Source organism: Andrena cerasifolii, chromosome 1 (assembly GCF_050908995.1).
Source record: "Andrena cerasifolii isolate SP2316 chromosome 1, iyAndCera1_principal, whole genome shotgun sequence".
In the NCBI taxonomy this organism is placed as follows: Eukaryota; Metazoa; Arthropoda; class Insecta; order Hymenoptera; family Andrenidae; genus Andrena; species Andrena cerasifolii.
In genome coordinates, this window is record NC_135118.1 from 29679979 (window position 1) to 29697052 (window position 17074).

At 43.0% G+C, this 17074-nt stretch overlaps 5 protein-coding genes across 11 annotated transcripts; 2 read left to right on the top strand and 3 right to left on the bottom strand.

Moving 5' to 3' along the window:
- Positions 1-435: 435 nt before the first annotated feature.
- Positions 436-3346, bottom strand: Arpc1 (Actin-related protein 2/3 complex, subunit 1A). Its single transcript, XM_076823216.1, has 6 exons — positions 2881-3346; positions 2550-2810; positions 1279-1569; positions 1027-1205; positions 670-939; positions 436-575 (listed from the first exon to the last, which is right to left on the bottom strand). Exons 1-6 carry the CDS (start codon positions 2945-2947, stop codon positions 537-539), a joined length of 1107 nt encoding a protein of 368 aa, XP_076679331.1. The 5' UTR covers positions 2948-3346; the 3' UTR covers positions 436-536.
- An 817-nt stretch (positions 3347-4163) lies between these two features.
- LOC143374821 (uncharacterized) lies at positions 4164-10594 on the top strand. 2 transcript variants are annotated; one of them, XM_076823341.1, is made up of 7 exons: positions 4164-4723; positions 4854-7801; positions 7866-8105; positions 8176-8552; positions 8650-8901; positions 9021-9177; positions 9256-10594. In XM_076823341.1, exons 2-7 carry the CDS (start codon positions 4913-4915, stop codon positions 9289-9291), a joined length of 3951 nt encoding a protein of 1316 aa, XP_076679456.1. In that variant the 5' UTR covers positions 4164-4723; positions 4854-4912; the 3' UTR covers positions 9292-10594. The 2 variants fall into 2 exon arrangements, with proteins under 2 accessions (XP_076679456.1, XP_076679447.1); XM_076823332.1 differs by having other exon boundaries at positions 4164-4680.
- LOC143374958 (uncharacterized) lies at positions 9828-12053 on the bottom strand. 3 transcript variants are annotated; one of them, XM_076823547.1, is made up of 3 exons: positions 11924-12053; positions 10376-10695; positions 9828-10230 (listed from the first exon to the last, which is right to left on the bottom strand). In XM_076823547.1, exons 2-3 carry the CDS (start codon positions 10661-10663, stop codon positions 9973-9975), a joined length of 546 nt encoding a protein of 181 aa, XP_076679662.1. In that variant the 5' UTR covers positions 10664-10695; positions 11924-12053; the 3' UTR covers positions 9828-9972. The 3 variants fall into 3 exon arrangements, with proteins under 3 accessions (XP_076679662.1, XP_076679672.1, XP_076679682.1); XM_076823557.1 differs by having other exon boundaries at positions 10376-10699; positions 11924-12050; XM_076823567.1 differs by having other exon boundaries at positions 11832-11971.
- Positions 12054-12185: 132 nt separating this feature from the next.
- Positions 12186-16794, top strand: LOC143374966 (uncharacterized). Of its 4 annotated transcripts, XR_013086773.1 has the most exons (3): positions 12186-13285; positions 13375-13478; positions 13948-15523. XR_013086773.1 is itself a non-coding variant. In XM_076823589.1 (2 exons), the coding sequence occupies exons 1-2, from the start codon at positions 12977-12979 to the stop codon at positions 13378-13380; spliced, it is 315 nt and encodes a 104-aa protein (XP_076679704.1). In that variant the 5' UTR covers positions 12186-12976; the 3' UTR covers positions 13381-15523. The 4 variants fall into 4 exon arrangements, 1 of the variants encoding a protein (XP_076679704.1); XR_013086771.1 differs by lacking the exon at positions 13948-15523 and adding an exon at positions 16627-16794 and having other exon boundaries at positions 12186-13488; XR_013086772.1 differs by having other exon boundaries at positions 12186-13478.
- LOC143373223 (uncharacterized) lies at positions 14755-17023 on the bottom strand. Its single transcript, XM_076820237.1, has 2 exons — positions 16621-17023; positions 14755-14943 (listed from the first exon to the last, which is right to left on the bottom strand). Exons 1-2 carry the CDS (start codon positions 16813-16815, stop codon positions 14755-14757), a joined length of 384 nt encoding a protein of 127 aa, XP_076676352.1. The 5' UTR covers positions 16816-17023.
- Positions 17024-17074: the final 51 nt, after the last annotated feature.

Consider the following 17074-nt stretch of genomic DNA (forward strand, 5'->3'; position numbering starts at 1 on the left):
GCCCCCCACTCGACGCACGCGGCCGTGTGCTTCGTTTCCAGGCGCCAGCCAGCGCTCTCTCCTACGCCTGCCGAGCGGTGAACCGTCCTACACGTCCCGGCGCCTCGCGCTATGCAGCCCGCGACACCGACGGGGCGCCGCGCGAGAGCCGGACGCGCGGGATTCGAAACGGGGCGAATTCTCTTTGAAATCCGAGCGGAATCTTCCTGGAGACAGTTGATGGGAGATGTTAGCAATTTTCAGGCGAATGGTTCACTCCAGTATTCGTATTTCAAATGGATCAATGCTTTATTCTGCTTTAACTGTATGTAACATCATTGTGCACAGAGTAAAAGTTTCTTTAGACTCCGAACGAGATTTGCCCGGCTCTGGCACCCGATACACATGTCCGATACCTGTTCAATAATTTAATAGAAGAAACTGACAACACGGAGCTTAATGAGAAATTGTATATTGTTTTTCAGTTTTAACATTTATACATCTTTCGTTTGATGTAATATCTTCATCCATCTTTGTGATATAAAAAAAAATCTTACTTATGCTATCTTGAGACCAGCAATGGAATTCTCCAGGAGCTAGATCGGAGAGAGAGAGAGAGTCGGTTATAATCGGAGGGTTTTACGCCGCCAGGCGAGCGTGCGAATGGAGAATGTGGTTGTTCAAGTTTACCTTGAGGTTCCAAACTACGAGCTGGCCGTCTAGACCGCTCGTGCTAAATTCGGTGTCGGATACTTTGCGCACGCAATTGATTGTATTTTGATGTATACTGTCCAAGGCATTGTCGTTCGTATCTGTCCTCGCTTGGCGGTCCAAGGACTGGAATTTATGCATGGCGGACAATCTGGCAGCCTCTTTCTTCTGTGTGTTGTCTAACTTCGACACGAAATACAACTGGCCATTGTCGTCTATGGAATATAACATTGGCATACAACTATGACCCTGGAAAAACAAGATTACGTGTACCAATTGACGAATCGCTCTATTTACACGTTGCAAGCAGCACGCTTAAAAGATATGTATAAGTACCGCCGCAACGATGGAATTAGACCCCATCCAAACGCAACTTAAGAATGGTAAATGCTCTGTATTCAATCGTATCACTGCGTTCCCTTTGGTAGCATCCGCGATGCAGATGGATGAATTGTGCGCCACCCAACAAATTTTATTACCGCAAGGACTAAACGCTACGTGATGTATCCAACCTCCTAGGTACCAAAAAGTAAACGATTGACAACAAATAGACATCGAAGCTGTTAGAAAGAAACAATCTGTTCTTACCTCCGTTAGGAGTGTTCTGGAATTCAGCAAGTAACGTTCCTAAAGTATTGCTTTGACCCCAAGGACTGCTCTCCGGCGCGTCCTCCATATTACTGATAAATGCGCTAAAGACACGAACTCTGTAATCGGTCGATCCGGCGACTAAAACTTTGTTGTCTGGATGCCAGTCGACTGTAGTCACGGTGGACCTTAACGTACGCTTTATATGCTTACACTGCCACCAATCGTTCTCAGAAACAAAGTAACATAGTGCTATCGCTCTACCTCCGGATCCAACAGCAAATTTATTCTCTACAACAGGGATTATAAGAGATAAAGGAACACAAAGCTACATAGAGATAATTCAGCGTCATTGGATTCGATTAAGGGGGTATTCTACCCAAAAATTCGATTTTTTTTTTTGATTTTCTAATAGTTTAGGGTTTCGAAAATATGTCCCTAAAATATTAAGGTGAAATTGGAAAAACTCCCAGAGTTATAGAAGCTTAAGGCCGCAGCGTGGTCGGCAGTCGTTCCCTCGATCCTTGTATCTAAAGAGGCTGACTGCCAGCAGAGAAGAGAGAGCTGCCCAACATGATTTTTTTGAAGCTGAGGAAGGTTTCCTCTACGGCCCTGGTATAGCAGATTAGGGGTAAGTTACAGAAATTAATCGTTATCTACCATAACTTCAGTCGTATAGGTCGTAACTGCATGGAAAACTTTAAACGCGTTTTTCTCGAAATAATTTTTTTAAATCGGGCGCACTTTTCTCAAAAACTACTGGACCGATTGAGTTAAAATTTGACACACATTCAAAGTGAATGTGTACCTACAGCCCGAACCAGAATTATATCAATAGTTTTAATACAACCACCCCCACACCTCGTTTTAGCTCAAGAAAAGTCGAAAAAATCAAATATAAATTTTTAAACAGCTGCGATTTCGGTAACAATGTCCGGACTTGGTTACATCTGGTTTGGGCGATAACTACACTCATATAGATTTAAAAAATCTTTGGTACTCTCGTTTTCGATGACTAGGACGGCCGCAACTCGTGCGCCCAAAAGGGGGCGGTTTTTCATGACATGACCTGCGCTTTGGCCTGTAACTTGTACAAATTTCAATATAATGCATTCCAAAAATTTGTGTTGATAGTTCAAACACTACTAAATATGTGTGCAAAACCCCTGCTCTGTAGGTGCAATAGGTTTTCCAGAATTAATTTCCAAGTATCACCTTCAGAAACGAGTGTCAAGATTAGAATACCCCCTTCAACGAAATTTGCATCGTACCTAGCGGCGACCATTTCACGCACGTTGCGGCGCGGGTCAGTCTTAAAACCACCCACGCGGGGTTCCATTTCTCGTCCGCCTCCTGCGTCCAGACGTACGCGTTCTTGTCCGCGGAGCACGTCACTATCCGATTAGTGTTCGGCGCCCAGTCGATGCCCATGACGTGCATGTCGTGCACCTGCAGGTTCTGGAGCAATTTCCAGCCGCTAGGTGTACTCTTGTGCACTTGAATCTCATTGTTGTTCGGGCAGATAGCGACTTCTGTGAAAACATGCGAGAACTGTTTACCAATTCGAGGCGGAATCGCGTTAGAACGGAACAGAAGACGAACCTTTCCTGTCTTTATTCCAAGCGTGACAGCTGATGGCATCAACACCAAAGCTATGAACCTCCGTCATTTTCGGACTAAATTCCACGAAGAACTCGATGAATTTACATACGATGCTGTTCGGGGGGACGTGCGATAGGGCGAATTATCTGTATGAATCACTGCACGCAACTGGCCCAAAGACGGGTGCGGTCGCGTATTAAATTGCTACGCTTATCCCAAAACGCCGAGGCAGCGGAATCGTGGGAAGACTTTCTGGAAATTCGTGGACTCTGGTTGGTCGACACGAATTTCCCGGATAACTATCGAACAGCAGGGCGCACAGCAACCTCCTCCAATACACAGGAATTGACAGTTCATCCGCCGACAGCGGGTTATCAAGGCACCCTTTAAGGTTATGTTGTTCCAGATAGCAATATATCGTCAAGTCCTCCCACTTTTTATCGCAGCGTCCTCTGCTATAACTTGGCAGCAACCATTCTGGGAACGATGGCTATATACATTTGAAAATATTATTTAGCACAGTATTTTGCCAGTAAGGGGTCGTCCTTAAATTACGTAAGGATTTTTTGGGGGGGAATGAATTGCGAATTTCTTACGTTTGCTTATAAGGAGGGGGGGTGGAGGGTCTTACGTAATATTTTTTTTTCCTGAAACCGAGTCGAATGAATTATATAAACCTTTAAAAGAATTTTAATAACTGAACAAATTCAAAGTAAAATATATTACGTAAGAAGGGGGTTGTAATATCAAATCTTACGAATTCTTATACTAGGGAAGGGAGGGGGTAAGAAATCGCCAAAATTACCCTTACGTAATTTAAGGATGGCCCTTAAATCGAAGGAATTTCGAAAAAATGGCATCAGGCGTCTGAATGGATGAGGGAACGGGAAAATTGTATCGTTCGTGAAGGTTTATAGTAAGAAAACGAAAAGAGCTTGTGGGAGAACCAAATGCTTTCTAAAGTGCGCGCCAGAATAGTATTCGAGTTCGAAATGAAAACTTTATTCGACGCGGAAAAAAAAATAGATTTATTCGTCGAATAAATTTTACTTAGTCGGTTCGTTATTTAAATAACTTTTCATTTAAATACTGCCCAACTCTATTCTAGAATTCCCTTACCATTTTCGTGTCGCATGCAACCTTACCGACTGGTTGTGGAATCCGATCCAATCTGATCGCAATCTGTTAGAATTCAAATCAAATATGATAAAAATGTCTACGAAACTTACACCGTAATTTACACTGTGAAAGCATCGTTATCGCCTTCTCCTTCGCTAACTTTACCGACTTCTATCACTGACAATAAGTTGAATTAGTTCCCAGAGTGGCTGTTCGTGAATCTAGAGCGCGCGTCAAAACCACCGATTCTTCACGAAGTTGACATCGTCGGCATTTGAGTTCCCGTGACCGAAACTCTCATAAGATGTTAAATCTATCCTACACTTCGTCTGTGGTTACGCCATTGAGTGCGTTTAGCTTTTTACGGGAATCCCAGAAGAATATAATATAACGATATCGTTTTATTTGTTTTACGCGCTTATTTAACGGCGCCTTGTGCCATTTGTTTCGCGTCTTCCGTAGGGAAAACAATTTGTTGTTCCCACGGTTACGGATTGTACAAGTTGTCAGAGTGAGAACACAAAATTTCTTCGTCGAAACAAATTGCGAAGTTCAATTATTGAGGGAAGAGAAACTCGGTCAGGTCACTCTTATCAACTCTTATACGGTTTATTGTCGACTGGCTCGACGTAGGCGCGTGCTTAAGAAAGCTGTAAAGCTGTTTGCAATTAATATATAAAGGTGAATGACTAGAGAGATAATGCACCCTCTGTTCATAATTTGTGTAAGTTATTTTTATAGCCACTGGATGGTTATTTGGTCTCAGTTTAATAGCTGTTTTTAAAGGATTCTGTAAACAATGTTGAATTGCCTTGCAAAGATAGTACAACTGCACGTATAATGTTTTATTATAGGTAAAGTAATCCTCGGAGTTCTTCCCTAAATAGTAAGTTATCGTTCGTCGACACAGAAAATGTTGGATGATGTAATTATTTACACCCAAGAAATAAGGGAACGCGTTGTTTCCATTGGACGAAAGCTGAGTTTCGTAACAAATTTAATTATAGGAACAGACGATAACAGAGGCCGTCATTTACAAAGTAATTTGGTTGAAGCTGTATTTCCTAATTGTATTCATAAACCTTTGAAAGCTGATGTCTCTAAAGGGAAAAAGACTATACAGAAATCGAACACGAATAAATTATGCATAGATCTGTGTTCAAGCGATTCTGATGAAGAATGGAATGATAATTGGTCGATAGCAAGAAGCGGACGGAAGGTAGCGAATCATGGCAAATCTATATCACAGCTGCGTGCACCTTTCCTTGCTAGTATAGAGTTCTGCGGCGATGCGGCTGCGCCCAACACCGATAGTAACTCTTCCTGCGCTGTGGTCGATATAGAGATTTTAGAAGAGAATAATAACGATCCAAATAACAATTTAGATTCTATAGAAAGCTTCCAAGAAGAAGGAGCAAATTTAATTTCAGCGCTACCTAATGCTGCGTTTAAGATGGAATCTGCTAAACGTTTTAGTCCGACACCAGGTTGCAGCAAGGACTTCGATACCGCAAATATATCTGTTAGAGATTTTGCTAGGTGCTGGAGTAGCCCAACACCTGGATGTAGCAAAGACGCTGACGACACCAATCGTCTGTCAGTCGAAGAGATTACGTCTCCGACGCCAGGTTGTAGTATAGATTTTAATCTTGCCGACGATACGTATCGGAGAGATCCTACAGAATGTTCGAACAGTCTAACTAAAAATTACGGTATAAATTCTGATGATAACGCGCCTGGTCTTGTAGACGAGAAACTACAAGCAGAAGCTGTTCAAATATGTAGTCTCCTGCCTAAGTTCACATACCAGCGAGTATACGCAGCCCTGTGCAAAAACCCTGACGCAGAGAATCGGGTAGAACTTTGTCTTTGGGATTTATTGCCGTGGAAAAGACCAACGGCGCGGTTTCCTACCAAAAGGAAATTTGTAGACGACAATTCTGTCAGAGACTGTAAAAATGTGTCTCCTAAATTATCGATCGTTGAACAGAAAGAGATGGAATTCAATTTGTGCGATGACGATATTAGTTTCATGAATGACTATGATTTGCTAGACGGTTCATTAAATGGGCAGGATGCATTAAATATTGGTGGGTCTAAAAATGAGACGACTAGGGTACACGAGAATTATGAGAATAATGAGCCGGGTAAAGACAAAGTCTCTCTATCCATTCAGAACGGAATACTGCAGCCAGCGAAATTAATAGTGAAACGTGGGCCCGTACAGGCTTTACATGTTAGTTCTCCCAATCGTTCCATTCTATCTCCGCCGAAATTATTAGTCACTGCGCAATGCAACGACAAAGCAGGCAAAACAATGTCACCGTACGATGAAACACGTAAAGGTAAGATAGTTACACGTAACAACGGTGCACCTATCGCAAGAAATGTATTCCTAGCACCCTCGAGCAATTTACCAGCAAATGATGGTAATAATTCTAAAGAGCACGCGTTCCATAAGTACATGCGGTACTTAGACTTCATGCAGAATGCCAAAAGGCAGCACTCATCTGGTAGACCTATCATATTTAAAGGTAAACTTAAGCACGTTGACATCGAAGCACGGAAGGAGATAAGAGAGGCGTTCCTCCAGGCACAGTTCACGAACAGTAATAGAATTGCTGCACAGTTTGGAAATAACAAGAAACTACCAAAAGCAGGAAATCGAGTTAACACAAATTGTGATATTAATGTACCTAATGATCCGAGTAACAAAAACATTTGCGCTGTAGAATCTATTGACATGTTATGTGATGATGTATCAGGCAACGAGGAAATGAATTTGCAGATGCCGTCAGCTAGTGCGAAGTCTGAAGGTTCCAATGCTGACAAGCTCGATATTGTAACAGTTGATCTTACAGCAGCGCCGATAGGCGCAGAAAGTTCGTCTCCGATTGCATCAACTAGTACAGGATCGAAAGGTTCCAATGACGCATCGCCCCATGCTGCATCCACTGAAAGAGCAATAGCAGATGGTCCTAGTACTTCCGCAATGATTCAGTTTGCAGGTAATAGAGCAACGCTAAGTCCAACTGTTTCTCAAGCTGCATCGATTGGTGTAGCAAGTTGTAATAAGTTGTCTGCCGCTGAACCATCCGCGACGTCAGCAGAAAAACCTATTAAACTAACTGAGAACGATAGACTTCTGGCCGCCCGTAATTCTATTATTACGTTAAGGCTTACGCCTTCCAATGATTCCACAGTCGTATTAGGGGAGAGAAAAGTACTTAAGGGCGTCAGGAGGAAGGAAATTAATCCGAACAGAAATGTGGTTCCGCAGCCTGAATTGCAAATGCATAACGATGTAATGCCTATGCTTCATAACAAAGATACAAATCGTATTAAGAACCCGCAGCTGAAAGATTCAGTAAAAGCAAGTGTTACGTCCAATAAATCGCTGCAAGAGATGCACGGATTTGCAGTTAAAGAGGAGAAAATATGTCCTGTTCGGAAAGCTATTGCACAGAGAGATGACGAGCAGTATCTTTATTTGTCAGGTATCTTTCCTGACGCGGATTCAACGTATTTACGGAAGATTGTAGCACGTACGAATGGAAGTCAGGAGGAGATAATGAACTTTATACAATTGCAATGGGAGAATCCAACTTATCCAACGAAAGAGGAGAAATTAAGAAGGACAAGAATTACAGATCAGCAAAAGCAGTATATTAGTAATTTTCATGTGATAAAGTTTCTGCAAATATTCCCAGATCCGTTCAAGCACTTCGAAGATCCGACTAGGCAGTGTAAAAAGAACGCTAACGCGTTCACGTTTCTGAAGTTTCACTTCAAATATCACAAGGTACGTCTTCTGACATGTAATATTCTTTCTGCGACGTATAGAAAATGTTATTTCATACTTGTAGCAAGCGACATTGAGGAATATCTACGAATCGTGCAACTATAATTTAAATTCCACCGCGACGATAGTCGAGCAAGTACCACCGGACAGACAGTCAGCCCGGGTTACACATTTATGGGAGAAATGTCCGTCGGAAGACATTCCTTTGCTGCAGGAATGCGCATTTATAATGCATAAGGCAGACATTCGGAAATATTTCGAAAAGTTGAAGAAAAAGGAGGACGCAGAATTCCGGAGATTGAAGGTAATTAACATTCGTAACCAACAAAGAGAATAGAAGATGAAGGGACTTAATTAATACGCATGTTTAATAGGAACATCAGGAACTTCTGGAATGCCAGTGTTGTTACGACAGCGAATGCATGCCGTCTAAATGTTCGACTTGCAACGATGGGCATATATTTTGTAATGCGTGTATCGTGAGAGGGACCGAATCGAATTTGGCGCAAGGAAAGACGCATATCCCATGCTTTATGACTTGCGATGAGGAGTTCAGTCTCGCCACGCTCCAGAAGGTGCTGTCCCCCACGCAATTCAGTATCCTCATCGGTAAGAGGCAAGAAGAGGAAGTGATGGCTGCTGGATTAGAAGGCTTAGTCTCTTGCCCGTTTTGTCATTTCGCCACCATACCTCCCCCGGAGGATAAAATCTTTAAATGCCTTAATCCAGCGTGTATGAAAGAGTCGTGTCGGTGAGTTCGATGCGGGAAGAGTAGGTGGTTGGTTCTCATGAAATGCGAGATACACCATATTTCGCGCTAATCATTCAACGTCTCTGTCCTACGTTAGGCTGTGTAAAGAATTAAACCATATACCACTAAAGTGCTATGAAAAGGAGACGGATAAAGCACGCCTACTTTTGGAAGAGAAAATGACCGAAGCACTTGTGCGGAAATGTTACCAATGTAGTCGTCCGTACTTTAAAGAAGATGGCTGCAATAAAATTACGTGCAGCTGCGGAGCTCTAATGTGCTATATTTGTGACAAACCAGTTGAAGGATATGAACATTTTAATGTTGACCGCCGTGGGTATTCACATCCGTAAGTAACGCACAAGATTTATTATACGTTTTGTTTATAATATTCAGCTGTTTGATCGGTACATCGATTTCTGGTAAGTATTGCCATGCATGAATTTGACTCTGAAATTACTGTTTTAGTTGCCCGTTGGTGAGCGATAATAACCTTATAAATAACGCAACGGTAGAAGCAGTCGCTAAAAAGACCATTGAATACATTCGACAGAAAGACCCCAACGTAAAATTAACTGCACCCACCGTTTTGCCACAACAGTATCTTAATAATAGTGCACTCTCGGTAAGATTATGGTTATTAGCGTAATCATTTAAGGTATTGTTTCTTTGTTGCACTAAACACTTTTTATTTATTTTGTAGGATCGAGTGTCTAAAATTGCAAAATTTGATACGTAGGGTCGTCCTTTTATTATTTTATTGATACTCATGGTATTAAGCATTTCTGTTTCTTAATTATTAAAAGTTCGCTTCTTTTCCTTTTGTTACTAGTCGAACGCAATTGTTTGAAATATAATCATATGTTCGAAATATATAACTTACGGTACAGCGTTTACTTTAGTGCCATAGTCTTAATGTTTAACATCTTATTGCGCATTTTCTCTAGTATATACATTTTGTTCTTCGTTGCCAAATGTTCAACTTTTATTTTGCATTGGAACAACTTTAATCCTAAGTAGTTCCCTCGAATGAATGATTAATTCCATTCAGAGAAGTTTAATGCATTCGTGTTAGGTTTTAATACTATTATGTGGAATAATATTATTTACGAAGTTGTTAATATTTGAGTTTGTGGTCTGTTTGAGAATCGAGCAGGGAAAGTATAAGAGCGAGTTAATCCAGACTGTATGCAAATGAACTTACGCGTTCACAAGAATGGATGGTGCAAAAGTTTAATAATTAAGTCAATAACAAAGTCTCAGGTAAATACGTAAAAGTTTCATTGGCACGTACATTGTTTATGTATTACAGACATTGAAGTACAAAAAGAGTCAACGAGAAAAAAAGATCGACTGCGTATTTTTTCAACTTGTCCTTCTTGGTTACCTGCTTTGCTTAGCAAATATTGTTACTACCTATTTAATTGCCTCCCATTCTGATGTCAATGATCCCTTCACCTGCGTGTTCACGAGTCGACTCAGTGGTCTGTGGAACCGGAGCGTACGTTACTGGGGCTGCTGTCTCGGGATGTACATTATTAATATTTCCATTATTAGGGTTCTGGTTATCAAAATTCGTGTCGCTATTAGAACCGTCGTTTGTATTCGGCCATCCTCCACTCGGAAGTGTCTGTCCGTTAATCACAGTCTGCGACCCTTCGACAGCAGTAATAACTATCTGTAAGTGAAATCTTCGTTAGTGGAAATATCAGTTCAGCCAAATATTCATTACACGATAGCCTGGTCTATGGATCTCGTAAATCTTGTACAATTTTCTCCCTCAATAGTAGCGCGATCATCGTTAATAATTAACTATGACGCACCATGTCACGAGTTTTCATATTCGTGCAGACCCATTCGGCATTGCTGATATCGACACCAGGTTGGTGCGGTCTAGGGTACCAGTTCTGCTGACCGTGTCTTCCAAGCCCCAGCCCAGGGAATGGAAATGGTGGTCCAGGAGGCTGAAACGAGTGCCCAGGAGGTATAAACGTATGTCCAGGTGGCTGAAACGTATGTCCCGGTGGCTGAAACGGTCCGTTCCACTTCTCCCAAAAGGGATTGCCCTCGACCGCGGCCAGCAACAGGAGCACAGCCAGTATTTCCCTCATGTCTCGAGTAATAAGGACTCTTCAATCTCAAACTGCCTCCAGATGTGGTGTAACAGAGGGCGAGTTTAGATGTTACGTCGACTCCTGTGAAATGATGAGTGTCAAAGTTTAACTGGTAACGCGGAAAGCCGACGATCCACGTGCCCGCGGGAACGTGCAATTTATCAAGCAGCGACACAACAGACTCATCACGAGACGCTCGGCCTCGCAGTGATTCCCAAACACCTCGCAGCCGCTAGAACCAGTCATTCGAGAAGGAAAAAACTGCTCCTTTGTGCAACAAGCAATTTCTGTTTCCCACGTGACGCGGAAATTCGTGGACAAGATAAGATCATTGTTCGCGACTGATTCGTGCTGGGAAATATAGCATAGTCTTGGTCAATTGCCTCCGATTGTAAGTGTTCCACGATTGCTCATTTCGCATTTTGCACCTTGTAACGGGAAGTTGTATGAATATCGTTTCTTTTGAAAGGAAGAAGCTAAGTAGCGGGGTCATTATTTGTGAAATGTGGGCTTTGCTCTGCTGTGGTAACTGTTACTTTATTTCTGGCAAATAGATTACTCTGTTAATCAATTCATTACTTACCACTGCTGCTCTAATCTTAATACTATGTTCGTGGTATGCTGTCACTATAGTACTATTTAAATTCTAGCGATACGTTGATACTATATTTTTACTATAGGAATACAGTATTTCTATACTGCTGACATAGTATTGTAGTTTGACTTCGCAAACACCATAGGGCCGCGGTGGTAACTGTTATGGTGATGTACCACATTATAGTACTGCTACTGTGCTACTGTTAGTGTTACTACAGTACTGCTTCATTGTTGCAGCACTACTGCAGTACTGTTACATCCCGCTAATGCTATCATATTACTAGAATCCTAGTACCTATACTATAGCTTCCTCCTCACCATAACTACCTACATTACAGTTCTCATTCTACTGAACTTAAACTGGAAAAGAAGACTCAACAAGTAGGAAAGCCTTTGACAAGTGGGCCGCGCATTTCCAACCCACTTGAGCAGTGAATAACGAAAGAAGAATCCTCCCCAATGTCACACAAGCCATGGGAATCACTGCAGTGTCGTCGCGTCAAAGGAGCAAATAGAATTCAATTACGTCAATGGACACTCGATGATCAAGGATAATGACGTAACACACTTATCATTGAGAAGCCGCAATGGGCAAGACGCGCGTTCCCCGCTTGAAATCGCTGAACTCTGGATGAAACGACGGTCGCTTTATGTACTTACAAGCGCACTCGAGCTACAATCCTCTAAGCACGTCCGAGATTTCTAAATACTACTAATCAAACACGTGTAATGTTCTTGCTCGCCGTTGGACAACAGCCAGCGATCGCGTGCCTATCACTCGGACAGAACAAAATTTATAAACTAAGGAGGGATCGAGGAAAACGGGAATTTTACGAATTCAATGCACCCGAGGGGGATAATTAATTGTAATTTATGCCGGATGTGGTGATGCTCTTTCGACCGTTTGTCGTGCGAAAGGTCTGCAAGGGTCGCCGTATTTTGTAAGCCGTTCAGTCCATTAAAGATTTTACTTGGAAATCTACACGGCGTGCTATTGACGCCAGTCCAAAAATAGAAGATTCTTTGCACACAGTGCGATCCTCGGGAATTAATTATATTGATCGCCTGGCAACGGCGTTTTTAGGACAGCTTATTACGGTAGTTTAGTGGAAGATATTACAGGTTTCCTCTTAAATGTTAATTCATTATTTCGTCACTTGTACTATGCTGTGTTAGCCGCTTCGCGGTGGCGAAGGAAAGATGAAACCGTTTGCAGGCAAGATCAGTTACATTCGCTATAATATCTTTTATTTTCTTTCTTAACTTTCATGAAACTGTTATTCCAAGGGAGAAGATATAGGAACATTGTTTCTGCGATTGTCTCCATCATCCAAAGACACTAGCCTCTGCTTCTCGGAAGACATTTCTCGAAGAACCAACTTCCTCTCAGGCTTCTTCGAAACATCACTTTAGGATGGCACCAAAAGGCGCAAGGAAAATTGTTTCTTAAGAACACAAAACCACAGAACGTTGCAGCTCCACGTGTTCCACTGCAAGGGTACTTTGAAGGTAGTCGTCTACAACCTGTTCGACGACGACGGCGGTGTCTTCGGCAGAGAACGAAAACGATGCACTGGCGACGTATACTTATTCAACAGATCATGACCCACTGGCGTTCCTACTGTCTCGTCAGAGACAGAGTTATACCTGTCGATACCCTCAGCTTTCGTGTAGCTCTTCACAGTGCCCTTTTCGGCGAGAAGTGGTAGCAACATGTCTGCGAAAAAGTCGAACAAAGGCAGTTGCATGAAATCAGACACTGCGTTGTCAGGAAGCAGGTCTATTAAAGAAACGATCTTGCTGGCGAACGTCTTCAAGAACGCGAGCCCCGCGGCTCTGATCGCGTCGAGCATGACCAGCTCGACCTCCACCACAGCCTTCGCCGTCTTATCGCCCGTGACCTTGACGTCCTTGAGGATCCCTAAGTTCCCTCTGACGATCGCTGCCTTCTTCGTCAGCATCGTCGAATCTTGGAGATCTTGGGCGCCAGTCTGCACGTCGTTGAAGAACTTCTCCCTGGTGGTGAGGTCGTTTGATTCCCTCGTGGAATGAGTCTGCAGCACCGCCATTGCCAGGGTGGCCTGAGGAATTAACAGCGTTATTGTTTTCAGATTTGAATGGAAGAAGAATTAATTTTTCCAGCGCCAGAATTAACGATTCTTATACGTTGGGTCTGGAGATTGTGGGCTGTGCGGAGAACGCGTATGGGCGTTCAGTGAGTATGGGTGATATATACTGTTGGAGGACTTCCGCACGGGGCGGGCGGTTTAGGTTGAATCTTTTGGTGAAAGGGTTGGGTAGGGTAAAGGGTAGGGAATGGAGTGAAGATGAAGGGAATAGAGAAAGGGGAAGGATTAGTTACTATATTCGTCTCCCGTAGATTATATTTTTATAAATTAATATTATAAGTCTATAATTCGTTGGCAAAGAGGACTTTTTAAATTTTAATTTTTGATGATATTTCTTAGAAACTTTGAGCTCTGTTTCTCCTGTGTTCTGATATGAATATGGAAGAAGCTTATGCTCGGCGTCATCCTGCATTGTATTGAAGGATGGTGATAGTTCTTTCTGTTAACTAGCCACCATTGTTTTCACCTCAATGGAAGAATACGAGTTATTCTTTGCTCTGATGCAAAATCAAGCATCCTAAGCGAGCACTTTATTCACGTATGTAAACGTTACAGGGTTATCTGCAAGTGGACACTTCATGGATGATGACTCACCACCAGCTAGCACTTTAAACAGCTTCTTCATTTTTAACCTTGCAAAACCAGAAATCTCTGAAAAGTATATTCTGTTTAACAAGGGAATACACGAAAGTCGTGTTTTATAAATACCGCAATTAGTGCGTGCAAAGAAGAAGTTAATTGCTCATGGAAATCACCTTAAGCCTGAATACATTACAGACCACATTTATGAAATTCTCGATTTCACTTAAAGCAAGCAGGCTCTCGTGAAAGTGACCATCGAAGAAATAAGGAGACTTCGTTCAAGATGCCATGTAAATTTAATAGCGACTCATTCGATGCCGCTTTTAATCTTACTGAATACTAATAATGGAACAGCGTAATCGGCGGGATTCATTTTCGCCGAACATTTTCTCAGTCAAATACTCACGAAGAAGATGGCTGCCTTCAACGTCCTCATGCTCGAAGAAAGTCCCACATTCAACGAGCGAAGCTCGATGAACGCTGAAGCTCGTGGATTCCCTTATATACACCGATATTTCGCGATAACACACGGATTCCCCGTAAACTTTCAACATCACCACGACATTCCTCCTTTCATCCCTTCTTCAAATCGTGTCCCATTAAAATGTAATTAGAACCACTTCCAGTTCCACCCTTAAAGAATTCTATTTCCACAGAAATGTACAGTCATACGAAACAAGGACCCAAAAACGAGGGCATAAAGGAATAATTATAAAAGCTCTGGCGTGGGATCTCAGTTGGCAAGATTCTTCGGCTGGTCTCTCTCTCTGTTTTAATACTTCAAGTCTCCGAAACGTGCGCGTTCTTGTCATCGGGATTCTCGCCGGCAGGTACACTTTGGGCGCTCAGCAATTGCTTGAGCCTCTCGGTGTCGTTCTTCCTGAAGTAGATGTCTTCCACGACGAAAGTGGCGGTCATGAGTATCGACACCCCGGCGAACACCACCCACATGAGCAGCTCCAGCGTCACCTGTTTCGTGGATCGCACCACTGAACTTTAATTCGGCCAAATTATGCAGAAACCTACCAACCCTCGGAATGCCAAAAAATTATTTAAACGCAGTACGAATCTGATAATTTTGAGATCTTTATTACGCAAAAGGTTACCGACCCATGGAACAGCTCTTACATTATACAATTATTAAAACTACCCAGCGATAGTTCCATTTCAGAAACGAAAAGTACAAAAAATTGAAAATAATATTAATTACACTATTCACTATTAAATAATCCATTAAAAAAACATTGTAAAACAATAACAGGAAAGAAAGTATACCCGAAAGAAATAAAAGTACTTTTCTTTAACACTTTAGCGCCCAGACAGCTAAAAATAAAAGTTTCCCAAAGTTATTTACTACCGATTTTTTTTGTACGCTCAAAAATGGTGTGAGCTATAAGTCACACTTTGCGCTAAAGGGGTAACCTTTTGGTAATTAAAATCTTCGCGCTAAATTTAGTCAACTTTAGATCACTGAGGGTGGATAACTCGGCCCAACTGCTGCACGGAATTAGGGCTCTTACTTTTCGCGGGTTTTCGGTTACCCGGTGAACCTTGGACCCAGTTACCCAGTGAACCTAGGACCCGGTGAACCTAAGACCCGGTGAACCTAGGACCCGGTTACCCGGTGAACCTAGGACCGGGTTACCCGGTGAACCTAGGACCCGATTACCCGGTGAACCTAGGACCCGGTTACCCGGTGAACCTAGGACCCGGTTACCCGGTGAACCTAGGACCCGGTGAACCTAGGTCCCGGTTACCCGGTGAACCTAGGACCCGGTTACCCGGTGAACCTAGGACCCGGTTACCCGGTGAACCTAGGACCCGGTGAACTTAGGACCCGGTTACCCAGTGACCCTAGGACCCGGTTACCCGGTGAACCTAGGACCCGGTTACCCGGGTTCGCGGGTAATACGGTTACGATTACCCAATATTCGTGTTATACGGGTAATCAACTTAGCCTACCTTATCCTTCTACGCCGCTTCTCGCCACTTAACACTAGCCACGCTTCGTTGTCTTCTTTCTCGTAAATTTCCTTTTAACCCTCGAGCGGGCGCGCTTTGTGAACTCCGTTCACCGATCTGCGTATTTCCTTCATGAGGTCTCGGTTAGACGAACAGTCTCTCCACGCGATAGTGGTGTGTTTCAAGAACCCTATGATGCTTGTGCCAGTTGATTTTCATTTTTGACGTTAAAAATGTTTTACATATACTATTGTTGTGTTTTTAAATACATTTACTGCATCTTTGGATACATCGCTAATATTTTCCCATCGCATTTAATTTAAGTTACCACTGTCAACAGAAAAACCATTTCTGAAGTGTAATATATAAGGGAGCTAAAATGATTATTTTCAACGGATGAACTGATTTCACCACGCGCCTGCTCGTGCACCTCTCATTGGCGCGCCCGCCCGAGGGTTAAATCCTTTCTTATATGGCCATAACCCAGTAACAGTATATTGCATGACAAGGGTGAGAAGAAAACGATTTCGACAAGCGCGAAGTTCGCAGCCCGAGATGGCTGTCGAACTGTGTTACCCGTATCGTACGAGTATCACCCGGTTAACCGAGTACCCGGGTCACCGGGTATCAAGAACCCTAAACGGAACCCCCTGGATTTAGGGAGGTGCAAAGTGGAAAGCTCACTTCTAGGATGGCTTTGATTACGATCTTCGTGCGGTCGCTCGCCGAGATCCATTGCCAGAGCATGAAGGGCAGGAGGCTGACCAAAAGCAGGACATCCAACGCGTGTAACGCAACCGCCGATATGGAGTGCAGCAATCCTCCCCAGAACCTGTGACTGAAACTAGCAGAGTCACTGCGACTCGTTCCGCTTTGCATTTATGCTTCTAAAAATCGTTGGGTACCTGTTCCTTCCACTTCCTTCTCCGATTTCAAACATCTCGCCGGCGTTGCTGCTGTCCATTTGGCCCTCAGTGGTTAGCGGGACCATTTTCCGCGCCACGAATTTCAGCGGCGATTAAACGTAGACGAATTCTGCTGAAGCTTTCGCCTTTTTGGCAGAGCGCAGTTAGCACTGGGGAGCCTGTGGCATCCGCGTGTCTCATTATAAATTTCTCGGATTCACCAGTGAGACTCC